Source organism: Heloderma suspectum, chromosome 4, assembly GCF_057233095.1.
Source record: "Heloderma suspectum isolate Gila_16-S chromosome 4, 16-S_ref, whole genome shotgun sequence".
NCBI classification, from domain to species: domain Eukaryota; kingdom Metazoa; phylum Chordata; class Lepidosauria; order Squamata; family Helodermatidae; genus Heloderma; species Heloderma suspectum.
Genome location: NC_139461.1, coordinates 292,879,805 through 292,907,506, shown reverse-complemented (window position 1 = coordinate 292,907,506; position 27,702 = coordinate 292,879,805). Strand labels below are relative to the sequence as shown.

General features: G+C 43.8%; 1 protein-coding gene and 1 pseudogene across 1 annotated transcript in view; both read left to right on the top strand.

Annotated features, from left to right (window-relative positions):
* LOC146348870 (uncharacterized) overlaps positions 1-11,856 on the top strand; it is a 153,540-nt pseudogene extending 141,684 nt beyond the window's left edge.
* Positions 11,857-11,955: 99 nt separating this feature from the next.
* LOC146348869 (protein diaphanous-like) overlaps positions 11,956-27,702 on the top strand; it is a 31,404-nt gene continuing 15,657 nt past the window's right edge. The window contains 5 exon segments of the mRNA XM_084851689.1: positions 11,956-12,024; positions 12,160-12,326; positions 20,665-20,775; positions 22,376-22,466; positions 24,222-24,307. Of these exon segments, the coding sequence (XP_084707815.1) occupies positions 11,956-12,024; positions 12,160-12,326; positions 20,665-20,775; positions 22,376-22,466; positions 24,222-24,307 (524 nt within the window).

The window sequence follows — 27,702 nt, the reverse complement described above, 5'->3', positions numbered from 1 at the left end:
CTCAGGAGGCAGACAAGATGACTTGGTATCCCCATACCACCAAGAACTTGCCACAATTTGTTATGATCCACACAGTCAAAGGCTTTAGAACAGTCAATAAAACAGAAATAGATGTTTTTCTGAAACTCCCTGGCTTTCTCCATTGTCCGCAGATATTGGCAATTTGGTCTCTAGTTCCTCTGCCTTTTCTAAACCCTGCTTGTACATCTGGCAATTCTCATTCCATGAATTGCTGGAGTCTACCTTGCAAGATCTTGAGCATTACCTTACTGGCATGTGAAATAAGTGCCACTGTTCGATAGTTTGAACTTTCTTTAGTGTTTCCCTTTTTTGGTATGGGGATATAAGTTGATTTTTTCCAATCTGGTGGCTATTCTTGTGTTTTCCAAATTTGCTGGTATATGGCATGCATCACCTTGACAGCATCATCTTGCAAGATTTTAAACAGTTCAGCTGGGATACCGTCGTCTCCTGCTGCCTTGTTATTAGCAATGCTTCTTAAGGCCCATTCAACCTCACTCTTCAGGATGTCTGGCTCTAACTCACTGACTACACCATCAAATCTATCCCCGATATTATTATCCTTCCTATACAGATCTTCCATATATCCTTGCTACCTTTTCTTGATCTCTTCTGCTTCTCTTAGGTCCTTGCCATCTTTGTTTTTGATCACACCCATTTTTGCCTGGAATTCACCTCCGAAGTTTCTGATTTTCTGGAAGAGGTCTCTTGTCTTTCCTATTCTATTATCTTCTTCCACTTCCGTGCATTGCTTGTTGAAAAATAATTCCTTATCTCTTCTGGCTAAGCTCTGGAATTTTGCATTTAATTGGGCATATCTCCCCCTATCACTGTTGCCTTTTGCTTTCCTTCTTTCTTGGGCTACTTCCAGTGTCTCAGCAGACAGCCATCTTGCCTTCTTCATTTTCTTTTTCTTTGGGATGTTTTTTGTTGCCTCCTCCTGAACAATGTTGCCAACTTCTGTCCATAGTTCTTCCAGGACCCTATCTACTAAATCTAGTCCCTTAAGTTAAATCTATTCTTCACCTCCACTGCATATTCATGAGGAATATTAGTGAGCTCATATCTAACTGATCTGTGGGTCTTCCCTATTCTCTTCAGTCTGATTCTAAATTGTGCAATAAGAAGTTTGTGATCTGAACTACAGTCAGCTCCAGGTCTTGTTTTTACCGACTGTATAGATGTCCGCCACCTTTGGCTACAAAGGATGTAGTCAATCTGATTTCGGTGTCAACCATCTGGTGAAGTCCATGTATAAAGTCGTCTTTTAGGTTGTTGTGTTACAAAAATTTTGTTCTTTTCCCTGGTAGACTTTCCAATTAGTTTACCAAGAATGAGAGGAGGCAGAGATCTGGTCCAACACGATTTTATTCTGCAGAATAAGGCAACCCTTGGGGCTAACAATCCAACAAAGGTCACAATCAAGTGATGTGATCCAAAATTTTATATAGGCAAGACCTTTGGGGGCTGTCTTACGCCTGCGCTGTACTAATCTCTTTGTCTAGCTGAGCGGGAAACAAAAAACAGACAGCACCTTTTACATATTTAGGCATGCGCAGAGAGGTAGCCTTGTACCCTAGTAAACACATTCTTGGCATTCCTGAGTCTCCGATAAGGTGCTGTGTCTTTGTCTAGCATAGCAGTCTCACACTGAGGTAGAATAGACATAGTTTAGCTTATAAAATCATAGGATAACAGACATACGACAACTGAAATTTCTATAACACTCCCCCCTCAAAAGGCTTTTCTTAAATCCCATACCTCTCCTTGGTCCAACAGTGGACTACACACTTAAAGGCACAAACCATCATCAATAGTATCATAACAAACAAAACTGCATTGATTACAAGTTGTTTTAACCATGCAAAATCAGGGAGCCAGGAAGTCAACCATAACCAAGGATCACTTGCTCCTGAATAATTCTGTCCAATCATATCTTGTAGTTTGGCGATTTCATCTTCTATGGTTTTGTTTAAATCATGGAACTTTACTCTACACCCTTGCTTTACTAGGGTGCAGAAGCCACCTTGGCGTGCTAAGAGATAATCTAAAACAAACCGATACTGGGCCGCTAGCTGGCTGAGATCTTCAATTTCAGATTGCATGGCCCTTACCATTATGGCTGTGGCATTGATGGTCTTTTCTAAATGGCAAGTGAGGCCTAGGATGCTTTTTCTATTTTCTTGTGCAATAATTCCTGGGTATGAACCCAGGGTAAGCAATCCCGTAACTAGCCCACCCCCTACCCTGTTTTGGTTCTGAATCTGACAGTTGTTTTCCAATTATTACAGTGTCATCACAGTTCTTACCCATCTGTCCTACAAGTTGCCCCATCCCTCCAACCTCTTTCTTTTTCCTTCTAGATTGAGGTTTCACCACTTGTACTGGGATGGTGAGATACCCAACCCCTACACACTGGTAATTTCCAGGGTGATAATTGGTAGCCCATCCATTGAAGAAAAACCACAGATTGGGATCTCTCATCTGCCAACCTGAGCATATGCTACCTATCCCAGAATAATTGGGAGAGAACATAGGGTACTCGGGGTAAAGACTGCCAAAATCAGTGTCACCAAGATTAATGGAAGAAGAATAGGAGGAATTACAACTTCCCCAAAGCCAAAACCTATCGGTGCACTGTGAATAATTTCTCAACCCATCTAGAAGAGGTTTAGCCTTGTTATAATTAAGGGTTTTATTATTCCAAGCACCAGAATGTTGACAACAAAAACACATTCCCCTGGTGTAAGTCTGGAATTTGAACTTTCGAAACTCAGTTTTGCTCAATTCATCAGGGACTCTCGAGAAGAGAGTACCCTCTTTCTGTAGAGCTCCAACTATTACCTGCGGTTCTCTGATCAAGGCAGGCAACAAAGTGAAGTCTCTGACAGTTGATGGGTGCTCATAGTAAAGAATAGAATTCTCCCCATTTTGCTTAAACATATGCTCAGCATGTCTCTTAAACCAGTTTCCTTTTATCTGAGTAGGAAGTGTTAAAACAACTAGACTTAAGAAGGAAAGAGTAGCATGCATGTTTAAGCATCAGGAGACTGCTCTCTCCTGAACAAATACTTTAGTCCCTCTAGTGGTTTGCTGCTCCAACGGTGGCCTTCAGGTGGGTCAGCTTCCGGTGTGACCCTCTCTGGTGCAGTTGATGCCTTTATGCGGGTGTGATAGATCCACTTCTTTCCTCCAGCGACTTTTACAGCCGTGTGAGTGGTGAGTAGAACCTGGAATGGACCCTTCCACTTCTCAGTAAGTGGTTCATCTTTCCAGGACTGGATCAACACCCAATCACCAGGACTGAAATTATGCACTGGAGCATCCAAAGGCAAGGATTGATATGGTGCTGCAAACCTGTGAAGACAAGACAAAACAGACTGCAAAGCAGTAACATATTTTTGGATCTCTAAAGCCCCTACTTCCAAGTTTACATTTAAACTATCAGCCATAGGTAATATCCGAGGTGGGCGCCCATATAACATTTCAAAGGGTGTCAATTTAATACTTCCCCTGGGGGTGCACCATATTCGAGTTAAGGCGATTGGCAAGGCCTGTGGCCCCTTCAACTTAGTCTCTGAGCAAATTTTAGTAAGCATTGACTTTAGGGTCATCCTCTTCATTCATTCATCCTCTCAACTTGACCTGAAGATTGAGGCCTCCAAGGGGAGTGTAGTTTCCAGTTGATTTGTAGTGCCTGAGCCACTGCTTGCATCACCCGTCCAACAAAATGGGGTCCCTGATCCGATTCAATTTCTTCAGGTAACAAGAACCTAGGGACTACTTCTTTTAACAGGATCTTGGCTACTATTTGTGCAGTGGCTGTGCGAGTGGGGTAAGTCTCAACCCACCCAGTCAATTGGTCTACTATTACTAATAAGTATCGATATCCATGAGTCCGGGGCAACTCTGAAAAATCAATTTGAAGTCTTTGGAAAGGATAGTAAGCCCATTGGCGACCTCCCATTTGAGTTGGGGGTTTGGACGTCTTTGGGTTATTTTTGAGGCACAAAGGGCAGTTAGCCACCGCTCTCTGGGTCTCAACATACAATCCTGGGGCCACAATGTGTCTCACAAGCAAATCCCCCATTGCAGTTCCTCCTAAATGTGTAGCCTGGTGCAAGTCTCTCACTATAAAGCTCAAGAGAGGCTTGGGTATGAACGCTTTGCCTCCTGGGACTACCCACCATCCATCTTCAGTTTGCTTTGCCTTGTATTCAAGAGTTCTCTCATGCTCAGCTGGAGAGTAGATTGGAACCAAATCTGTACTCAAATATGGGATTAGGGCTCCTTCGTAATGCACCTTGTCACCTCCCATCCGTGTGGCTTCCTTTGCAGCCTTATCTGCCAAAGCATTGCCTCTTCTTTCTTCGGGATTGGCACTCTTCCCATGCGCCTTCACGTGCATCACAGCGACTTCTTTTGGCTTCATCAGGGCATCTAAAAGTTTCATGATCTGGGATCCATTTGCAATCCTCTGTCCTGAAGCAGTAATGAAGCCCCTTTCTTTCCACAGCACTCCATTTGCATGTACCGTGCTGAAAGCATATCGCGAATCTGTAAAGATATTTATTTTCTTTCCTTCTCCTATTTCTAGGGCTCGAGTCAAAGCTGTTAGTTCTGCTGCTTGTGCTGACCAATGGCTGGGAAGACGCTCTTTCCATAAGGCCTTCTCGAGAGTTACTACTGCACATCCTGTGTATCTTTTTCCATCTATCACACAGCTGGAGCCATCTACAAACACCTCAAGGTCTGGCTTTGGTAATAAGGAATCAGTGAGGTCAGGCCTGATCAGAGTCACATGACTCAAAATCTCTAAACAGTCATGACAATTTAGATCTGGCTTAGGGAGCAAGGTGGCAGGATTCAAAAGATTGCTCTTCTTATATGTGAGTCCTGGGCTTGAAAGCAGGGAAATCTCATAGCGTGACTGGCATGACAGATTCAAAAATATATCTCCATTGCTTCCCAGGATCTGAGGTATGCCATGAGGAGTATGCACCTCCATATCTGCTCCCATGGCAATTTTCTGGGCTTCTTCCACTAAAAGCGCAGTTGCTGCCACAGCCCTCAAGCAAGCAGGCCATCCCTTTGCAGTTGGATCCAGAGTCTTGGAGTAGGATCCTACAGGTCTCCAGGAAGGACCTGTCCTTTGGGTCAAAACCCCTGATGCCACTCCTTTATTTTCATGTACATAGAGCCGGTACGGTTTGTTGGGATCTGGTAAGGCCAGAGCGGGTGGCGACACCAAGGCTTGCTTCAGCTCAAGAAAAGCCTTTTCCATTTCATTTGTCCATTTCCAGTGGATGATATTTTCCTTTGTCAAAGCTTCATACAGGGGCTTTGCCTTCCCCCCATAATCAGGTATCCACATTCTACAAAACCCAGTGAGCCCAAGGAAGGCTCGCAACTCTCGAGGGTCTTTAGGCCTCGGTGTCTTCTGTATGACGTCCAACCGAGCAGTGCTCAGGTCTCTGGTTCCCTTCCGAATCAGGTAGCCCAAGAAGGTGACATGGGTCTGGCAAATCTGAGCCTTTTCTCTTGACACTTTATAGCCTTTCAAGTTCAATTCTTGCAGGAGGGAGATAGTCACTTCAGCACATGAGTCCTCTGTCTGGGTGGCCAGAAGAAGGTCATCTGAATATTGAAGCAAGGATACCCACGGCCGGTCCTCTTTCCATTGCCTCAGGTCATTCTGCAATGCACCCATGAAGATTGTTGGGCTCATGGTCAGTCCCTGCGGAAGGACGGTCCATAAGAGCTGAACCTTAATATGGGTATCGGGATCTTCCCATTCAAATGCAAATATTTTCTGACTTTCCTTATGTAAAGGGGTTGAAAAGAACACATCTTTTAAGTCCAGTACTGAAAACCATCTGGCTTCTTTGGGAATTTGGGTTATAATGGTGTGTGGGTTTGGAACCACAGGATGATCCGCGCTGATAATATTGTTGATGGACCTTAAGTCTTGGACTAAGTGGAACTCAATCCCCTTTCCAGGTTTGGGGGGTTTCTTCACCCCAATTATAGGCGTATTAAAGGGTGAAGTTCCTTCTTTTAACCAGCCATATCGTTTAAACTTTTCAATCAAAGGTTTCAGTCCCCTTCTGACCTCTAGTGACAAGGGGTATTGTCTAATCTTTACTGGTTGAGCTCCAGGCTTAAGGTTGATCTGCACAGGCTTAACAAACTTTGCTCTTGCAGGTGCCTTCCCTGCCCATACATCTTCTGGGGCCCTTTTTGCCACATCGGCTGCCTGGTAGTGATCTGCTGTTTGTCGCATGTTCTCATCCACATAAACTTGCAAACACATTTGATAGTTAGATCCTTGTTGCTTTGGCAACCTAGCAACCATCCTGTCATCTTGAAAAAAAATTTCTGCTTGTAACTTTGTCAACAAGTCCCGTCCAAGAAGTGCAACTGGGCACCTTTCAGACACAACAAATTCATGCTCCAAATGACAACTTCCAACCTTCGTGAGAAGGGGAAAAGTATAAGGGACCTTAGTGGGTTGGCCTTCGATCCCTTCAATTATTACGGTTTTATCTTTATTAATTTGTGGCTTTTGTGCTTTTGGCAGCATGGAATAAGTTGCTCCAGTGTCAATAAGTCCCATTATTTCTCTTCCCTCCATCCTTATTGTAACCAGAGGGTCCTTCAGAGCCAGGCAGCTCTTCAGGGTGGAGGTCTCGGACCCTGGTCCCCGTCAATCTGATCCTTCTCCTTCCATGGCCACCATTGCCCCCCTCTTCTCCCCCTTTTGCTTTGGGCAGTCTTTTCGCCAATGTCCCTTCTCTTTACAGTAAGCGCATTCTTCTCTTCCCAAATGCAGCTTTCTCTGATTCCCAAAATCCTTCTTCAAACCTTTATCTGCCCAATCAGGGACTTGCCCTGTGATTGCCATTGCAATCAAAGCTGCATTCTGTCTGCCCTTCTTATCTGCTTCCTTCTTCTCTACTTTCTCACGATTCACAAGCACCTTATAAGCAATCTCCATCAACTGGGGCAGAGACATTGCTGCTGCCCCATCAGTCTTCTGCAACTTTCTCTTAATGTCCGTTGCTGCTTGAGCAATAAACATCATGTTAACCATCCTTAAATTCTCTTGAGCGTCAGGGTTAATATCACTATACTGACGGAATGCATCAAACAACCTCTGCAGGTATGCACTAGGGTCCTCAGACAGTCCTTGCTGGACTTCATATAATTTGCTTAAATTTGTAGTCTTGGGGACTGCAGTTTGAACTCCATGTAAAATGAGCCGCCTGTAGCGGATCAGCTCCTCTGACCCAGCCTGCCAACCCGGCTCCTGATCTGGCAATGCCTGGGCTGGGAGCGGTCCACCAGCTCCGTTCTCAGTCTGGGCTTGCCTTAAGGCTTGTGTTTCTACCATCCGCTTTTCATCTGGAGTTAAAAGTTCATTTCACATGGTTTGCACATCTCCCCAGGTAGGATTATGACTTCAGAAAATAGATTCAAACAGCCTGTACATCTTCTGAGGATCCTCCCTTAAGGAGGGGCTCTGATTCCTCCAATTAAACAGGTCAGATGTAGTGAATGGCACATAAACAAGAGCCCTTCCGTTAGGGCCAACTACTTCCCGCAGGGGGAGCTGTCTTCCCACCTTTGTCATCTTGCACTCATATGAGCCCTTTCTGGCTGTAGATCTCAAAAGAGGGGGAGAATATACATCCGCAACTTTTTCCACAACATTCAAAATATCCTCTCTACTTCCTGATTCTGCCACAATCTGTAAGACTTCAAATTAATCTCTTTCCTCAGGATTTACAACCTTTTCAGCTGTTCTTGCTTCCTCGAACAAACCTGAATATGGTGGAGGGCTTTTCAACACAGAGGGAGCGAGACGCGGAAATGTAACAGATGACCTCTCCAGAGGGGGAGGCCTCCCTCCCCCAGCAACCTCCCCTCCCAACCTAACGGTCCGAATAGGATGGGAAAAACTCAGCACACCTTGGGCAGGGTCTCCTTCCGTATGACTTGAATCAGGGAGAACAGGAACCTTGGATTTCACCTCGGAGCAAACCATCATGGCTTTACAATATTGACCTTTACCTTTTCTTATCCAGTCAGGATTTTTCAATATCCACATTTGCCAAGCATCAGTATAAGGCAGCTGATCCCCATGGCTATCAACAATCACTTTATTATATACCTTGGACACAACATTTTTCTCCCAGCTTCCCCCAGTTGGCCAGCCAACACCAAATGTTACCCATTCCCCATTACAAAACTCTATGAGCTCATCTTTTGTCATCTTGACACCATAATCTAACTTAAACAACTTGAAATTCTTAAGCATGCATCCCAGTGGGTCTTGGCTATGTTCTCCTATGGAAAGTTTCAATCCCATCCTGCCGGCTGTTTTTTTTTTATCTTTTTCTGGTCCAACTGCTGCTACTTGAGCAAGGCTCAGTTAGACGAGAATGGGAGATTTACACTCCCCAGATGGCCCAGACAGTGTGATCCGACTTACCTCGTAGCTCAGCCTCCAAACGACCCCAGAGTCAGACAGTGTTTCGTCCTGTCCTCCAAAGACCGCCACTCGCCTCGTCTCTTCAGGAGTCCTTTGCTAGCCGGGTTGCCAGGCAACAGCCGCCTCAAACCTCACGGTGAACCAAACAAGGTCCAGGGCGCCCTCCGCTTGGGTTGATCCAGCGTTTGCCCAGCTCCCAGGTCACACAGGGCGTCCTGCTGCGGTCGCCAAATTGGTTACAAAAATTGTGTTCTTTTCCCTGGTAGACTTTCCAATTAGTTTACCAAGAATGAGAGGAGGCAGAGATCTGGTCCAACATGATTTTATTCTGCAGAATAAGGCAACCCTTGGGGCTAACGCTCCAACAAAGGTCACAATCAAGTGATGTGATCCAAAAGTTTATATAGGCAAGACCTTTGGGGGCTGTCTTACGCCTGCGCTGTACTAATCTCTTTGTCTAGCTGAGCGGGAAACAAAAAACAGACAGCACCTTTTACATATTTAGGCATGCGCAGAGAGGTAGCCTTGTATCCTAGTAAACACATTCTTGGCATTCCTGAGTCTCTGATAAGGCGCTGTGTCTTTGTCTAGCATAGCAGTCTCACACTGAGGTAGAATAGACATAGTTTAGCTTATAAAATCATAGGATAACAGACATACGACAACTGAAATTTCTATAACAGTTGGAAGAGAGTGTTTATTATGCACAGTGAGTTGTCTTGACAAAATTCTATCAGCCTATGTCCCGCCTCATTTTGTTCTCCCAGACCATGCTTGCCTGTAATTCCAGGTGTCGTTTGACCACCCACCTTAGCATTCCAGTCTCCTGTAATGAAAATAACATCTCTTTTTGGCATATTATCCAGTAAGTGCTGCAGATCCTCATAGAACTGATCTACTTCTGCTTCTTCAGCATCTGTGGTTGGGGCGTATATTTGGATCACTGTGATGTTGAATGGCTTACCCTGAATTCGAATTGAGATCATTCTGTCATTTTTGGGATTGTATCCAAGCACTGCTTTAGCCACTTTATTATTAATTATGAAGGCTACTCCATTTCTTCTGTGGTCCTCTTGTCCACAGTAGTAGATCTGGTGGTCATTTGATGTGAAGTGGCCCATTACAGTCCATTTCGGTTCACTGACGCCCAGAATGTCTATATTTAATCTTGACATCTTCCCAATAACCACATCCAATTTGCCCTGGCTCATAGATCTTACATTCCAGGTTCCTATGGTGTGTTGATCTTTAGAACATCAGATTCGTCGTTCACCACCAGCACTGTCAGCCGCTAGCCGTCCTTTTGGCTTTGAGCTAGCTGCATCATCACATCTGGGGCTAGTTGTCCCATCTTCCGATGGTATATCGACATATCTCTGGTTGTACTGATCCATTTAGTTTTCATGGCAAGAATACTGGGGTGGGTTGCCGTTACCTTCCCCAGGGATCGTATTTAGTCTGACCTCTCTGCCGTGACCTTCCCGTAAGGCTAGATATATCAAAGTAAGGAGATATATATATATATATATATATATATATATATATATATAGTCACTTGCATCTATATATCTAATTTCTACTCTAAATCTGTGATTTGCTATCTGTGCTTAATTTCTAAAATAAGAGGTGATAGGTATCATGTCCACCTGGTTTACACCTTCTACCCTGGAATCCTGTCTGGTGATCACTTACTGGTGAGAGAAAAACACCCTCTACATGCTCAAAGGCATTTCCCTGTATTGGACATATTTCTGCTCTGGTTCCTGGCATTAAAACCAGGTTGGCTCTTATACCTGATGTTTCTCAGCATAGTGAAAAGCAGAATGAATTGTATGTTGTTAGCTACAGTTGACAAACAGGATATTTTCTTTCTTTACAAACTAAAGAAGGATTAATCTTCTTTTGGCTCAAGTAGAGAGGCTTGATGCTGGAGACAGTGTCTAGCTATGCCCTCTTAAGTACAAAGAAATAGCTCACTTACCCCAGAGGGCGCAAAATTAAGAGGAAATTGTTCATGTGCGTGTGTATCTATCTCAGCACTGTTTCTTTAGAAGTCCAAGCAATTAACTCAGCCTGAAAAGGTCAGAATCAGCAGTGCTGGCTTTTTTGACAAGCAAAACTGTCTTAACATCACTGGGTATGGAACAGAAACAGTTGTGGTTGTGCTTGTTGGCATTTCATGTTCACTGTTTCGAGCTCAACCCCCCCCCCCATTTTTGAATTGTAGATTCCAAACACCCTTTACTGTCCAGAACAACAATCTAGAGGACATTAGCAAGTTTTCAAATAACTGGATAGTGCTAATAGACAGATACTGCTTTTTGCCACAGGCAGGATCCCCGATTCAGGACAAGGCCCCATAAGCTACATATGAGGAAACTCACAATTTAAATGAAGGGAAGATGGAAGAGCAACCTTGTCTCAGGTTGACTACCCACTGGCTGTGACTTTGGACCATGTTCCCAGGGAAAACTGCTCTTCAGCACCCATTCAGCTTCCTGCAGCGGTGGCAGACATGAAGGCCCCACCTCCTTTCCCCATGTCATTCAACAGGTTTGTCACTGGGATGTTGTTCCTTAAGAAAGGGTCAGGGGAAATACACCCACACCCACCCACCCACACACACACACTTCCAGAGTGCATACTTTTGTTGATTTCTTTATTTTTATTTTTTTAATGGAAACAGGAGCATGGGAAACAACTATGTGGCTGTGCTATAAGCTGGTTATACTATATATATATATATATATATATATATATATATATATATATATAATTATTTGGAATTGGGGAATTCTGAGTACAAAAGACTTTTTGTACTTTTGAGTACAAAAGACCCTAGTTCAGAACTTCTGGGCTAATTACAAGCCAAGTCTAAACCTCTTAGACATTTGGACTCTTCTCATAATTAGTTCAGTCCTCCTGGTGCCAGAACTAGCCCTTTGCACTGCCACAGCTGCCTGCTTCCATTCCCTACTGAAACATACGTACCAGTAGTGATAAGAAGGGCTGCTGTGGCAGACTTAAATAGGCCCTGCCAGCAGCATTGGGAGTGCCACAACCTCTGGGAAATGTATTTTCCCAGAGCCTCTGGGTCCTGGGAAACTGCAGTTCACTGAAAACCTGCAGAGCAGCATCTCAAGTGCTAGGATTTCTGGGAAGTGTACTTCCTTATGGCTCCTGGGTTGTTACTAACTGGGTATTGAGTTACTAACTACAGTTCCAAGGGCTCCTAGTACCCCAAATACTCTTGCTGCACTGAGGCTGTAGGTGCAGGCTTTCCTGTCACCATTGTCAGCTATGTTCGGGTGAAAAGGGAAAAGAGTAAGGGAGTATTGTGAGGAGTTTGGGCAGTCTCCATACCTCATCATATTCCTCCTGTGGGGGAGGTATTGGGAGTGGGGAGGGCCCTAGGCCTTTTTCTGTTCCCAATGACATCAATGGGAGTGTGGCAAAGCCTGGAGTTCAGAACATACGAGTTTAACATTGATTTGGCAATCTCATTCCAAGTAAAGCCTGGGAAAGTTCACCCAACCTAATTATAATGATGCCAAGACATCCATCCATCCATCCATCCATCCATCCATCCATCCATCCAATCATCTATCTATCTTTCCATCCATCCTTACTGCTTTTATTCTTAGATTACAGAAATCAATCTGGACATTGAGCCACCTGAGGAAGAAAAAAACATAGATGCAGTTAGACTTTATGACCAGTTTTGTATTCAGGCTGTGGAGGGATTTCCTAGCAATGAAACTGTCATGACACAACACTTTATGCTGAACCAAAAAGCTGCACATAATTTCAGTAAGTGTGAAAATGCCAGTTTGGTTATTCAAAAATTGAACCTTAGTGGTAATTCTTAAGATATTAAGAGTGCCAGAAGAAAATGTCAGAAACTTTAATCTGACTACCTTTAGTTCAATTGTCATCTTCATTGTCCTCATTTACTGGCAAAGAACTTTCCCCATGCCACTGATTCTTCTAACACAAACATTTCTGACATTTCCCACTAGGCCTCCTAAAATCTTGAGAATTACCAATAACTGTCCAAATGTGCCATGTTTTCTGACATTTGTGCACAAATCCCTAGCTGGATGCAAATGGCTACTAGGTTTACTTGCATGATTCTCCAGGCCAAAGCACTAAGAAGGGCTGCACAACGTAGCACTAGTTCTATACTCCGAATACCACCAATCAGCTATTTGCGATAAGTGGGCAATTATATTTTGATCTCCCCTGCTCTCCTCTTCCCACTGACATCTGATTGGCACTCTTTGAAGTATCTACCCAGGGCTACTCATGTGCAGTTTTTGATTGGAGTCTAAAATGGTTAAGTACAGTTCAAGCTTGCACAGGTGATAATCTGGGGAAAGATGTCCATAGCTCAATGCAGGGGAGAAATACTTTCTTTACAACTTTCTGTACAACTATGGATATGGATATATTTGAAAATCCCAGTGGTATGTTAAATACAGTAAAAGCACAAGTTTCGAAAGCTCCCTTTTCCATTTAGAGCTGTACAGAGACTCCTTCAGCAGCCTACAAACTCTGCAGGGAGGTTGTAGCTGCCACAGTTGTATTTGTGAAGTTAAGTGTTTTCCTTGAATAGTTGAACATTCCTATTCAACCCAGGATACCATTGACTATTGTCCTAGTCAAAGAACAAAACCAGAACCTGCTATTACAATTAAGAAGTTAGGTTTGAGTCAACCTTTCTAGGCAGATGCTGAGAACTCCTCCAACTGCTTTAGCACAGAGTGACCATTATGAAATGATCAAAGCTAAATTATTTGTCAAACATTATGGGTTCTTTATCCAGCCAAGATGACGTCAAAAGGCACAGGAGGGAAGACAAATGTTGTAAAGCAATGCATTTCAACAATATTCTAAGGACCCTGGGATTCCTTGGAAGCTCATTGAAAAGTTCATTTATGGCAGACAAGCTTCCATAGAAGATACTTGCCCATCACTATTGATCTTCTCCAGCAACGTTCAGCCACCAGGGAGGGTTGGGTATGCTCTAGGGCAGTGGTTCTCAGCTGGTGGGATGCAGAAGTAGTCTAGGTGGGATGCAGGGTTTTCATAATGATTACTAAGGGTGCAATCCTATGGATGTTTAGACAGCAAAAAGTCCCACAATTCCCACCATTCCCCAGCCAACATGACTAGCTGGGGAATGCTGGGAGTTGTGGGACTTTTTGTTGTCTAAACATGCATAGGATTGTGCCTTAATAATTCATTCTCCTTCAATCCCCATATCCACCTGCAAGTGTGATTTGCTGTCACCTGCTGACCCTAACTGCCACTGATGATCCATCTGTGACCTTTTGGCGTGCTTGCAGTATTCTTTTCAACGACTAATGGAATTATTATTTCTCTTTGTGTGCTTATTTATTTATTTATTTATTTATTTATTTATAAGTTTTGTATCCCACGCTATATTGTTAAGATCTCAGGGCGGCATACAGATAAAATCAATTTAAACAGTATAAAGCAGTATTTTAGTCATAGCAATAAAATTTATTCCCAATAATGCTACTGCGACTTTTTATTTAGTATCTTGTGTTTTACAGTTTTACAGTTACCATAGCAGTAAAATTTATACTCAACGGCATTATCACATTTTTCAGCCACTAATGGAATTATTATTTTTGTTTGTTTGTGTTTAAAGACAGCACTAAAATTTCCTCCCAACAATACTACTGCCATTTTTATGCCCTCAAAACTTACCATAAATGATAAATATAATAACAGAATGCCTGCAAACATAGGAATGTCCCTCCTGGGAAAAGTGGGCTTTTTGTTTCTATCGTGGTGGGACTCATGGTCTTTCATAGAGTGATTGGTGGGCACCACTGCTCTAAGTGCAGCCTTCCAAAACCTGGCATCCTCCAGATGGGTTGGACTACAACTCCCACCATCCTCAGCTGCATGGACAGTGGTCATGCTGGCAGGGGATGATGGGAGATGTGGTCTGTGACAAACCCATACCTCTGCTATAGATCCAAAGTGCCTCCTAGAGTATCTGGTTAGTTGGCATTCTGCTGAGCAACCTGAATAGTTTTGTGTAGCCTTAGTTATCACACTTCTTTGTTCACCGAAATATGAACAAAACCTCAATCCCTGTTCTTGAATAGGCTGACTGGTTCCTTCCAACCACTTTGGGCTTTTGAGTTGGAAGTTACCATCATCAAGCAGGTGGGTCCAGCCAACAGGTAGTTTTCTGATCTGTTGGCTAGACCACTGACATCAGAAATGGAGGCTGTGTTATTGAACAGAACAACGGCCAGTCTCTGCAAAGGAGCTGGTTTTTACTGACTGGAGATCCCCATAAAAAAGATCCTCCCTAAGTCGTTCTAGAGATTTCCTGTATATCATCTAACTGGAAGCCAGATGATCTCTCTTTCCCTCAGACTATTCTCTCAGTCTCTCTACAATAAACTTGGCATATGCTCTGGGACTGAAAACTCTTCTCAAGTAGGTGAAGTGACTAGATAAGCTAGATGTTTCGATTTTTATTTGGAATTCTGTGCATGTGTGTGATTGGTGCCTTCCCTGGTTTACTCTCCTCATTTCCATCTCCCCACCCCAATAAAATCCTTTTTGCATTGGACATTTGGCTGTGTTGTTTTAAAAGGGATTTCTCATTGTTCTCTTCCCCACATGAAAGATCAGTCCACATGGTTGCAAAGCTACTGCTTGTAGTTTAAGAGTTTTAAAGGGTTTTGGGAAGCTCCCTGTTTCTGGGCTTTGGGAAGGAAAGTCCAAAGCACCTTTCGTGTTTCATTTTTCCTAGGTCTGGACTGAAGGGAGGGGTTCTTGGCAATAGGGCTCAAAGAGAATTTCTGCATCAGGCTAAAATCCTGCAACTTCACTGGGGCTTTCTGCTTCCATTTTAAATGCAGGATCATGATGGGCTCCCTTTACAAGTGCTTCCCTTCCCCCACCCCCTTTCCCCCTTATCTGCATGTTCTATATGTTTATATAGAACTATACAGCCAGTAGATGGCGGTGTGGTCTATCTCCTCCAATTGCAGGAATTCCTCTTTTCCTGAGGGAACTCAACCTGCTGTAATTTGTTAGCTCATTATCTCTGACGTTTTAAAAAACGGGAAAAAGGTCATTTAGTGTGGGAGATGCCCTGGAGGTGGTTGATGCCATCATGTAAAGGGCCCACAAACTTCTGTGAGTAGCCAATCTCAATAGTAGGGGTGTACGGATTCCCCACCATCTGTTCTGGTGGGGAATCCATGGCGGGGGGAGGCGATCCATTCCTCCCCCCCGGAATCCTCCAGAGTGGTTCTGCTACGCTTGGATCCTGGGGTGGGGGGAACTGGCTTGGGGCTGCTTACCTTCCCTCCTGCCAGCCAGAGCCGTTCATAATCTCCCTGTCCCTGCCGATTGCCATGTCTTTAAAAAAAAAAAAAAAGTGATCGGGAGGATGTGCCCAAGGACTTATATGCAAATAGAGTCATGAATCTTGCATAGAAGTCTATGTGTCCATAGGCTTATAGGCAAGATTCATGGCTCTATTTTGTGTATAAGTCTATGGGCACATCCTGCTGATTGCATGTGCCCATAGACTTGTATGCAAAATAGAGCCATGAATCTTGCATATAAGCCTATGGACACATAGACTTATACGCAAGATTCATGACTCTATTTGCATATAAGTCCTTGGGCACATCCTCCCGATGGCAATTTTTTTTTTTTTTAAAGACATGGCAATCGGCAGGGACAGGGAGGAGGCGAACGGCTCTGGCTGGCAAGAAGCAGCTGAGTGCTGTTCCGCCTCCAGTCCTCCTGGAGTGGAGGTAAGTGGTCCCGATCCGCTGCGGATTCCTGAGGCCGGATTGTTTAGAATCTGGCCTCATTTGAATCTGCAGCAGATTTCTCTGACATCCCTACTCAATAGCAGGATAAAAGCCCCTGTGTGGAGAAGCTCAGAAACTCCCCAGGCAGCTGAACAGATTAAGGAACGTTGGGTGGTTCATCCTGACTGGTGGCAGCCTATTAGAAATTATTTTCATGGGGGAACCACATAAAGAAGGGGTCCACCATGAGGAGAAGTCATCCCCCCTCCCGGTTTCATAACATAGTCAAATACATCCAGGAGGTTCCAGGCTTTAAGGTGCACTTCGGGGTATTCAGAATGACACCGAGTCCCGGCATTCTATGTGCACTCACTGGAATGCTTATCAAAATCCTCTGCAAAACCTGGGGCAGCTGTGTGGGGTCCTTTGGCAGGCAAGTTCCTGAGGGGGATGTATGGATTTTGTTAAATGCGTTCTGTCAGTATTTTGCTGATTGTCAGGCATCTTTCATTCCATTGGGTGCTCACTGACAGAATTTGATGGTTCGTATGAGAATTTCATTTGTTTGCAAAGTGTGCATTTGTGCCCCCCCCTCCCCGCAGTAAGAAAACCAGTCCATGCAACTCAGGAAAAGCTGGCGCACTGTGGAATCCACAGACTGGATTAATAGAAGCCCGAACTCATTTGAACCCATTGTGAATTTCTCTGAAATCCCTAGTCCCTGAAGCTAGAAAGCTGGAAAATCCATTACTATAAAGTATAATCCTTAAAAAAAAAAGTTACAGGTAAAGGATTTGCAACAAGTACATTTAGGAAGGTGTAATCATGACACATCTACAGATGCAATTAAATAACGGAATGTTCTTACAGATAAGAACATGAGAAGAGCCATGCTGGATTAAACCAAAGGTCCATCCAGTCCAGTGGCCAACCAGCTGCTTGTGGGAAACCTACAACTATTGTCAGGATTCCTTTAGCCCTCACTTTACTTCTAAGCCCAAACATACACATATGAGAGGCTTCAGTCTTAGGGATGGACGAAAGGGACTTACCTGGTCCCGCAGCTTGCTTCGTGGTGGGGGGGAGGCGCTTCGGTTCTCCCCCCGAAGTTCAGGCGAGGGGGGGAGGCGCCCTGCCTTGCCCGGCCGAAATTCAGGCTGGGGGGGAGGCGCCCCATCCCTCGCTGCCGAAATTCAGGCCGGGGAGGAGCGCCCCATCTACCCGGCCGTGAAAAAAAAAGTAAAGTAAACCCCCCCCCCCACACACCCGTGATAGGCTACGGAACGATTTACATAGCCTATCACGGCTAGATTTCCAAAGTCAGCCGTGATAGGCTATGTAAATCATCATGTAGCCTATCATGGGTGACTTTGAAAAAAAAAAAGCGCGTACACAAATGGTGGCGCCCATGGGACGCCGCCATTTGCGTTCCTTAGTTTGGCACATCTAGTCTACGTAAAGATTTACGTAGACTACGGCGAAAATAAGAGAACGCTATTTGCGTTGCCCTTATTTTCGCCGTAGTCTACATAAATCTTTACGTAGACTAGACGTGCCAAACTAAGGAATGCAAATGGCGGCGTCCCATGGGCGCCGCCATTTGTGTACGCGCTTTTTTTTTTCCCAAAGTCACCCGTGATAGGCTACATGACGATTTACATAGCCTATCATGGCTGACTTTGGAAATCTAGCCGTGATAGGCTATGTAAATCGTTCCGTAGCCTATCACGTGTGTGTGTGTGTGTGTGTGTGTGTTTTACTTTCCTTTTTTATTTTGCAATGGCGGCGGCGGCGGCAGCCGGTCAGAAGACTGGCCGCCGCTTCCCCTGCCGCCGCCGAACCGCCGTCGAACCGCCGCCGGGACCCGCCGCCGAGAGGGACATTCGCACGAGGTAAGTCCCATCCCGGGGGGGGCGGGGGGCCGGCGGAGATTCACCAATTTCGGGGGGCCAAATGCGTTGGCATTCAGCCTCCTGGAGATTTGTGGAGAAATTCTCCGCCATCCCTATTCAGTCTACAGCTTATAATCCATTACTTCATAGGGTCATACAGACGCAAATTCTCAGTGACTCTCAGTCTACAAAGGAATACCTTCAGGGGATTCAAAAGGAAGTTACGAGAGTTGCCTGCTGTTTTAAGAGGGAGGCGGTCTGTCTAGCCTAACTTGGGAGGGGAGGTCCCGATCTTCTCGTCAGGCCTCTAAGCACAGCTTTTCATGCAAGGCCAATCGGGTAGACGGTCTATGTTCCTCCCCGGCCTTCTCTCTCTTTGCTCTGTGCCTGCATCTGGTGTCTATTAGGTCATACTCCCCAGACCCCACATCCTCCTGTTCGCTGCCTCTCATGGGTGGGGGTGTGTGAAGAGGGACTTGCCTCCCCAGCCAGCTGGACCTCTGAAACCTGAGGAGCCTGCCTAGTCATGTCTGGACTAGCGTGGGAAAACACCTCCCCCATGTCTGGTGGTTCTCCTTCAGAATCTGAACTGCTATCCCACTCCCTGCACTCAGAAACACCCCTGACATCTGTACACAGTATTCCACGTGTGGTTGCACCATAGTTTTTTTTTTTATAAGGGCAGTATGATATTGGCAGTTTTATTTTTGATTCCTTTCCTAATTAGGTCTAACATGGAATTTGCCCTTTTTCACAGCAGCTGCACACTGGGTCGACATGGTCATTGTGCTGTCCGCCTCAACCCCAGGATCTCATTCTTGGTCAGACACTGCTAGATCAGATCCCATCAGCTTATATGTGAAGTTTTTGTTGTTGTTGTTGTTGCCCTAACATGCATCACTTTACACTTGCTCACACTGAACTGCCATTTTGATGCCCATCCTTCCTGTCTGGAAAGATCCTTTTGGAGCTCTTCCCAATCCCTTTTTGTTTTACCCATCTTAAAATAATTTGGTGTCATCAGCACCTTAGGTTCACAAATATTAATTGGGACACCTGGATTGAAAGAATAATCACCACCACCGTCACCACCACCACCACAATTACCACATCCATTGATGGAAAATTGAAAGTGTTGGAGGGGGGTACATGTTGAAAAGCTGCTGGTGAGGATAAAAGACAACATTTTTTAACAGTACTTTTTAATCCTCAAATTTAGTCCTGTTTCCTCTAGGACATCACTCTCCTCTGCTGTGCAAATTGAACAAGTCCCTCCTTTCAGCTATTTTTGCCTGAGCTCTGGCACTGATGCACTGTGCTGGCTTGCCATGGTTCAGATTTCCTTGGAAATTCCCTCTACTTGTACCTTGATTCAACTGGTCCTTAAAGGGAAAGATTTTTCTGATAAGATCTGAAAGAAAGGTTGTCACCACACAACACAGACACTGGGCATAGCCCTTCAAACCTTTCCTGAAAGTGGAAGTCGTGGCTCCTCCCACTTATTCCCTCCATGGTTCCGTCATCCTCCCTCACCTACTGGCTTGCACACCTAGAGCTTCGTTTGCCTGGTAGGGGAGGAAGATTGGGCATGTGAAATGGGTGGGACCTTGTGCCTTGATTTAAGGGAATGAGATTAAAAGGGCTATCCAATGTCTGGGCTGAGTGGTGGTAACCCTGCATTTGTATGATGTTAGAACAAACAACTATCCCTTTGAAGACCATTTAAACATTGGATCAACATATCGGGGTTGTCAACTGGCAGTCCAGTGTGGTAAAGACAATGTGAAGTATCAAATGCTGCTGTTGCTCCTCTGCTGTTTGTGTTGCGTGAGTGGGTCCCACTGCTACTGCAACAGGAAGCTAACGCTTCCTGGAGCAACCCCAGAAATGAGCCAAGATGCTTGCTTCCAGAACAGGACAGGTCAGTGGAACTCCTTTCTGCTAGCTCCACTGACTTGTTCCATTCTGGAATCAAGTGTTCCTGCTCATTTCAGGTTGGTTTAGGAAGTACTAGTGGAGGGTTCCGCTGATGCTAGGTGGTGCTGGATCCTGCCCAGTATTTTCTAGTCAGCCACTACAGAAAAGAAAACAGTGGACTTGGTCATGCTCAGCCTCTGATCCAGCAACAGAACTTTTGAATTCTTAAGTAATATAATTCTAGAAGTAAGCTTTTGAGTGCCACCAGATGACAATACCTTGATTGTTCTTCTGTCTAATGCATAAATTCCACTTCAATCAAATAAATACATATGGATGCATTGTTGCTACATGTACTTCACGATACTAGAAGGCTGACTTCATTTTAGCTTTTAGTGGGCACAATGCACAAGTTAACTCTGTGGGGGAAGCAACTGTCTAATGTTCCTATGTTCCCTTCCTCCCATTTCCCTTGTGCATTTATCTACATGTAATCAAAGAATCATTTTTCACCTTGCACCATTTTTCTTAAAAGTTTCTGCATAAAGCCAAGCCACCTGAAAGAAAAATTATGCATTATACATGAGGACAGTGGTGGACGTAGCGATGAGCAGATTACAGTGCTAAGAAGGTAACCTTTTGGATAGAATTCTTTATTTATGATAGATATTACTTTTGAAAACAGCATTGTTTTTTGGTGAATGAAAGAAAAGCGAGAAGATGTGTTTACCGAAGCAGCTGATGTGCCCTGCTGCTGACTGCATCGGAAATTAGGGATGTACCTTGAAATTTTATTTTCTATTACTTATTGTTCCCCAAAGACACTATATGCTACCTTCCTGCTAGTAATGCTGAGCTTTAGGGAGGGCGAGCAACAAAACAGCCCAATCCAGAACCCAGTTGAGCCAAATTAGTTGGATTTAAACTGAATTAATCCTATTGAAGTTGACAAGACTAAGGGCTACTCCGCATGCCATTTTTCTCATCCACAGACTACTTGAAATAAGTCCCCACTATACCACTTCCATAATGTGTAGTGCCTCTCTCCACTTGGTTTGTCCACTTGGACTGGAAAATGTCAATGATGCTGTTTTGGAAACTATCTACAGCAGGGAAAGGATCATGTGGATTGTAGCACTATATGTTACAGCAATGGCAAGGGTAAGACACCATGCAGAGGCAGTTGCAAGCACCCTCTACATGTCAGATCAGTGTATTGTATTTGTATTTCTTGCTACTAAACTCAGTTGCAATGAACTGTCATGACAAATATTTGCCCCAGAAGCCCTTGCATCTTGCAAGACTCCTGCACATCTTGGCAAGTATTTCTCCACAATTAAAAGTTAGTTGGTTTTCCACATTTTTCTCATAAGCTTATCTGTCTCATAAGTTTATAATTTTCCTAGAGAAACTATATATATATATATATATCTATATATATTCCTCTATTAAGGTTGAATCAATTTGATCCTAATGACGCAATCTGACAGAAACATTTGTGCTGAAATGCTGTAACTTTTGACTGAACTTTTCGCTGACCTAGGAGCCTGCTATGGGAAAGATGGAATTTCCCAGCGGAACTCAAGGAAAGAGCAAAATGTGTTTCAGATAAGGAAGTTGGAAAAAGGAAGAACAGCAGCTAAGCAATGTACATGTCCAGATTATGATGCAAGCGTACATGAAATATTATAAAAGATAAACAGGACCTACAAAAGAGAAGCAGGTGTTAGTTTGTTTTAAAAGGAAGTGTAGCTCAGAATTGCTGGCAAGATATAAAAAATAAATATATTACTTCCTGAACTTATAGCTGGGAAGTTTGGGGAAAATAATAATTAATTGTTTTAAAAATTCCTGTTTTCTGAGAAATGTATGTCAGCAGGTGATAAGAAACCATTTATATATAAGAGGCAAAATGCAGAAACTGGAGAACACTCCACCTGTCCTCACAAAATTGAACACTGGTTTTCACAGGACACATCTGTCCTCAGGAGGACAATGGCACCTCATTGACTTCTCTACTCTGCTTTGCTACCAGCTCAAAAAAGTCACTGCGTAAGATACTTTAGGGAGCAATCCTATGGCCGCTAGACAGCAGCTAGACGGCCATAGGATATGCTGTTTTCTGGGACTGAGAAAGATATCCCAGAAGCCCAGAAGATATCAACAAATTGTCTATAATTGCCATTGACTATCTGGAATGAGGAATGCTAATTTGTATTGATTTCCTGCAGATACCAGCCCACTTCAAAGGGTATAGGGATGTACCTGTCATTCAAAGGATCTCCTTCAGAACTGCATCTGGTGGATCAATTTATGCTGGAAGTATGAGGCATTATCTGAGGCTTAAGTGATGCGGTACATGTCTTATTGTTTGCTTCTTTCTCCTGATTGGTTTTGTGCTGAATTTAGAACTTTGGGAAATAAAACTTCTTAAACTTCGTTGGAACAGAAAAAATTGTTAGCAGTTGTTTGGTTGGCCTATCTGTTCAAACTTCCTGAACTGTCTCCTTATGCAGAAGGCTGTGCAGAAGGTGTAGTCTTAAATTGTTAGAATTAGGAACAAATTGATGTTTTAAAAGATCTTTCCAGACTCTGATTTCAGCCAGAGTCTTTTTGGGCCATCAGTTTGCTCACCCAGGACATGGAGAGATCAGACTTCATTGATTTGTTACTTTTATACACTACCTTCTGCCAAAGCACTCAAGGTGATTTACGTTTTATAATAATGGCTTACATTATAAGAGACATGATACAAAAAGAAAAAGGAATGGTGAGGAAAAAGGAAAATATAAACTGTCATGGATTACATGTTTATGCAGGATTTAATTTTAAGCTGTGCATTCTGGGCAGTGGGGAGGGAGATGCATTTTCCCCATCCATTTTTTCTGGTTTTTACTTCTTTAATTTTAATTTTAATTCCCAACAAGTCCTTTAGTTCCACAAGTAATGTTAGCATCACACTTTTGATTATTTGCTCTTCACTTGCTGTATGGAAGGGTATTTCTGGATCTGAAGGGATGGTTCTTGCTATCTGACATAAAACTGTAGTGAGAAAGATGCTAACATCCAGATTTGCAAAATGCCTGATATTTAAATATCTACTAGTCTGTAATCTATAAAAAGTATTTGGTTCTGCCATGAATATTCAAAGGCTTCTGGCGCTATAAGGATAATACTTAAAAATGGATATAGCACTTTGGGGATTGCTCAGAACAGTACACATATATCACATAGCAGACCTGGATGGTATATTTGCTGCAGGGATCAACATCCCCATGGAAAATTTTCCACATACTGACCATATTGTCTTGTTGAAAATACTATTTTCAAAACTGAATAATGCATTGTTTATTTATTAAGTATTTTATTAGAGTGTAGTAAAGAACAGAACAGCAGTTATGCAACTTAAGGTTAATGCATTGTTGGAGATGCATGCATATAACTTGCATGCCCCATGCTGGGAGCTAGTAGGGGCTTTGACCTTGGACCATAGCTCAAGATGCATGCATAATAAGGTCTGGGTTCAATTTCCAGCATCTTCACCCTAAAATTGATATGCAGCAGGGCACAGCAGACTGCCTGAGACCCTGGGGATCTGCTGCAAATTCAGGTAGACTAGGTTAGATGGACCAGTGGGCTGTCTCAGTATAAGGCAGCTTCAAATGTTTATATAGGTGACAACTGGAATCTTTTCTGAATGATCCTACATGAGTCTTTTATCCTGCACCTTTACTGGGGCTTCTGCTTCCGGATTCTTTGCAGGATTAAGATCAGCTCCTTTACACATGCTTTTTTCCAGGGGTTTTCTTTTTTTGCCTTTCTGTATGTTTCATTATACAACCACTACATGGCACTGTGGTATAATGGAATTATGCAATTACACACTATAGATATAATGCCATTCAGAAAAATACTGCACTTTCCTTGATCTAAAAAACCTGCAATAATGGTTGCAAGCATGGGAGAGGCCTTGGAAGATGAGAATGTCATGTAAAGGACCCACAAATTACTGTGAGTGAGCAATCATGAGCATACAATAAAAGCCTTGTGTAGAAAGGCTCGCTTTCCCTTATGCAGATGTGTAAAATTCTGAACCTATGCCAGAAGCTTGACCTGATGCATTTAGTTCGTGAACTTCCAGCCTCCATGGCTGATCTGGGGCCAATAAGTAGCATGACATTTAATGGCATATGATGGGTCATTCATGTCAGCTGTCTTGAACAGTTCTAGTATTGAAATTGTTTATTGACACTGTTTTTAGCTGTTTAAATTTTTTAAAATTTTGTATGTTAAAATTTTTGTACTATGTTTTATTATAATGTTGTATCTGTGATTTGTAATTTTTGTGAATTGTTGTGAACTGTCCAGAGAGTTTTGGCTATCATCATCATTATCATCATCATATTTATGTGTGTAAGGGTATGTATGTTTGTGTATGTGTGTATTTTGTGAAATCCATCCTGGGTGTGTTTCGTGGATTGTGTGGTATCATTCATTCCAACATCCACTCACAGAGGACTCTTTTTTTTTTTTGTTGTGCTGAAAAATATGCAAATAAGACCATGAGAGGGTTTGCAACAATTTATGTAATTTATGTTAGTACATAACATTTAGTATATTGTTCCCCATTCCATTCAACTATTCCCCATGTATATTTACCAGTCTCAGCAGAAACTTGCTATTTTACTATGAATAAATTTGTGTAAATTTTGGGAAAGTAAAAAAAAAAAAAGATCCGAAAAGTCTGCATCATCCACAGTGGATTCCGCAGGTTGGATTCTCAGAAATTCAAGCTTATTTTAGTTCAACACGAATTTCTCCATCATCCCTAGTGTGTATTTCAGGGGCACAATGTTATGCATGTTAAGGTAGGAAAAAAGTCCTGCAACTCCCAGCATGCCCCAGCCAGCATGGCTGGCTGGGGAATGCTAGGATTTCTAGGACTTTTTTCTATTTGAACAGGCATAGGATTGCACTCTAGATTTATCACAATGAGGCTGCAATCCTCTGACTTTCCTTGGAGTAAGTTCCATTGAACCCAGTGGGCCTTGCGTCTGAGTGAACATACGTAGCAATCCACTCTAAAGCACCAGATGTTCTCAGTGTAAATTTTAAAAGCCTGTGCGTGTGTGTGCATGTGCGTGTGTGTGTGTGAGGTGAGCTTTTCCTTGGAAAAAGCAAGTCACCCGTCATGTTGTTGACATTCATATTGTAATAATGCAGGCAGCCTGATGTATAAGTTGTCATTTCACTGCATTATTCAAAAGAAATGTGGGGAATGGTTTTGATGATCTATGTTGCTCCTGGATTTTATAGCCAAGAGAGTCATAACTAGCATGAAAGTAAATTTGAGATAGTCTAGATTTGAAATACAATATGCACTACCTGCTGGGGTATCTAAAATAGCCTTGGGCAAGCCAAAACCTGAGAGAGTTCATTAGTGGAAATAGCACCTCCAGAAGGTAATATCTCATGAATGATGACATGGTCCATGCCAATCAGCACAGCTGATACCTTGTAGACATTGTTTGAAATTTAATTTTTGAGATATTTGTCATTCTGTTTACTTATTGAAACTGTCCAAGGTGCCCAAGTGATGCATCCGGACTTCACTATACTGTTTTACATAATAATGAAAGCTAGTTCTTGGTCCAAGGAGTTCATGGTCTGAACAGACAGCACGTCATTCAGTCTGAAGGCATTTCAAGCAGGGAGTTGAACTAAACCTGAACCCAAAGCCCAACGCTGTTTCTGACAGTGGTTCCCCACACACCCTGCAGGAAACTAAAACTAAACCCAAATGAAAAGTATCTCATGGTGCAATCCTATGCATGTTTAGACAGAAAAATGTTGTACAGTTCCCAGCATGTCACAGCCAGCATAGCTAGCCTGAGGGATGCTGGGAGCTTTTTCTGTCTAAACATGCATAGGCCTTGAACCTGAACTGCAACCAAATCCCCATTAGAGACTGAATGAGAAGTTGAAAATCACAGCTCTGGGTTTGGAGTTCTCACAATGCAGCTGTGAGGCCCAATATGGACTAGGGCTGCAGCATGTGGGGAAACACCCTCATGGCATAGCCCTGATGCAACCCCTCCCCAATTGGAGCTGCTATTAACTGCCGAGGACACAGTGGCCTTTGCTGAGGCCACCAGGAGGCAAGGCGGCAGCAAGCCCTCCATTGTGCATAGACCCAGCTCCATGACTAGATAAACTACCGCCTGCCGTGCAGGTGATGTCAAGCGCTTTGAAGAACAGTCAAGACAGTCTAAATGACTGTTCTTCAAAGCCCTTGACATCCCTGCACAGCAGGCGGTAGTTTATCTAGTCATGGAGCTGGGTCTATGCACAATGGAGGGCCTGCTGCCGCCTTGCCTCCTGGTGGCCTCAGCAAAGGCCATTGTGTCCTCGGCAGTTAATAGCAGCTCCAGTTGGGGAGAGGTTGCATCAGGGCTACACCCTGGACAGTCTAAACCAGGGTGGGCAACTGTGGGAGGTCTGGAGCCCATTTTTGCCTCTGGCCCCCCCACAGGCTGCCACAATGGTTTGGGGGATTTTTTCAACATTGCTGAATTTGGCAGTGCAGCAGGGGACAGTGGTGGCCACACCGGGTGTGTGGAGGGGCCAAATGCAGCCTGCAGGCTGCGTGTTGCTGTCAAGGTTCCCCTTATGACCTGGACCCCCTGAGCAACCCCTAAAGGATCTCTTGCCTCCTTCAGAGTCCCACCTTCTTTCTTTTAAACTTTCCCTTCCCAGTAACATGGGGTTTCGGCTGTAGACATGGGGTGTCTGACACTGTAGACACAGGGTTTAACCACAGCAGTTTACTGGTAAATTTAAAGATAGCAAATCACAACTAAAGGTATTTACACAATGGAGCTGAGTGCTACAAAAGGCATTAAAAGAAAATAAAAATTTCAAAATGCAAGTTCCTTTACCCTAGCTGTCCATAGACTGTTCTAGGCTTCTTCTTTCTGCTCACTCTTCAGACTCTGCTCTTGCTTCAGGTTCTGGCTGCCTCTCTCTTACTGGCTCTCTCGCTCTCTTTATATACCCTCCTCCCTCAAAACTGAAAGTACTGCTTCACACCTGAAGAAATGAAACTTAAGTGGAGAAATGAAACTGACCAGAGATGTCCGAGAATTCCTCCACAGACCCCAAGGAGGTTGGATTCCAAGAATGCGGCCCCATTGGGGCCCATGGAGGAATGGAGTACTCACCTCTGGCTCCCCTTGGAATCTGTCCAGGTCGGTTCTCTGCCTGTGGTGATCCAGCGGAGCCGGCTGCCAGCTCCACAATGCTGGCAATATGGCTGGCTGCCATTGCCGTGCCGTATCACTGTGTTAAGTATCCGGACGCAAATGGCATAATGGGCGCCATTTGCGGCCGTAAAGCTGGTGGATTAGCCTAAATGCAGCTAAATGCATTTACGGCTGCATTTAGGCTAATCCACCAGCTTTACGGCTGCAAATGGCACCCAATACCCCATTTGTGTCCGGATACTTAACAAAGCGATATGGCACGGCAATGGCAGCCGGCCGTATCACCAGCATTGCGA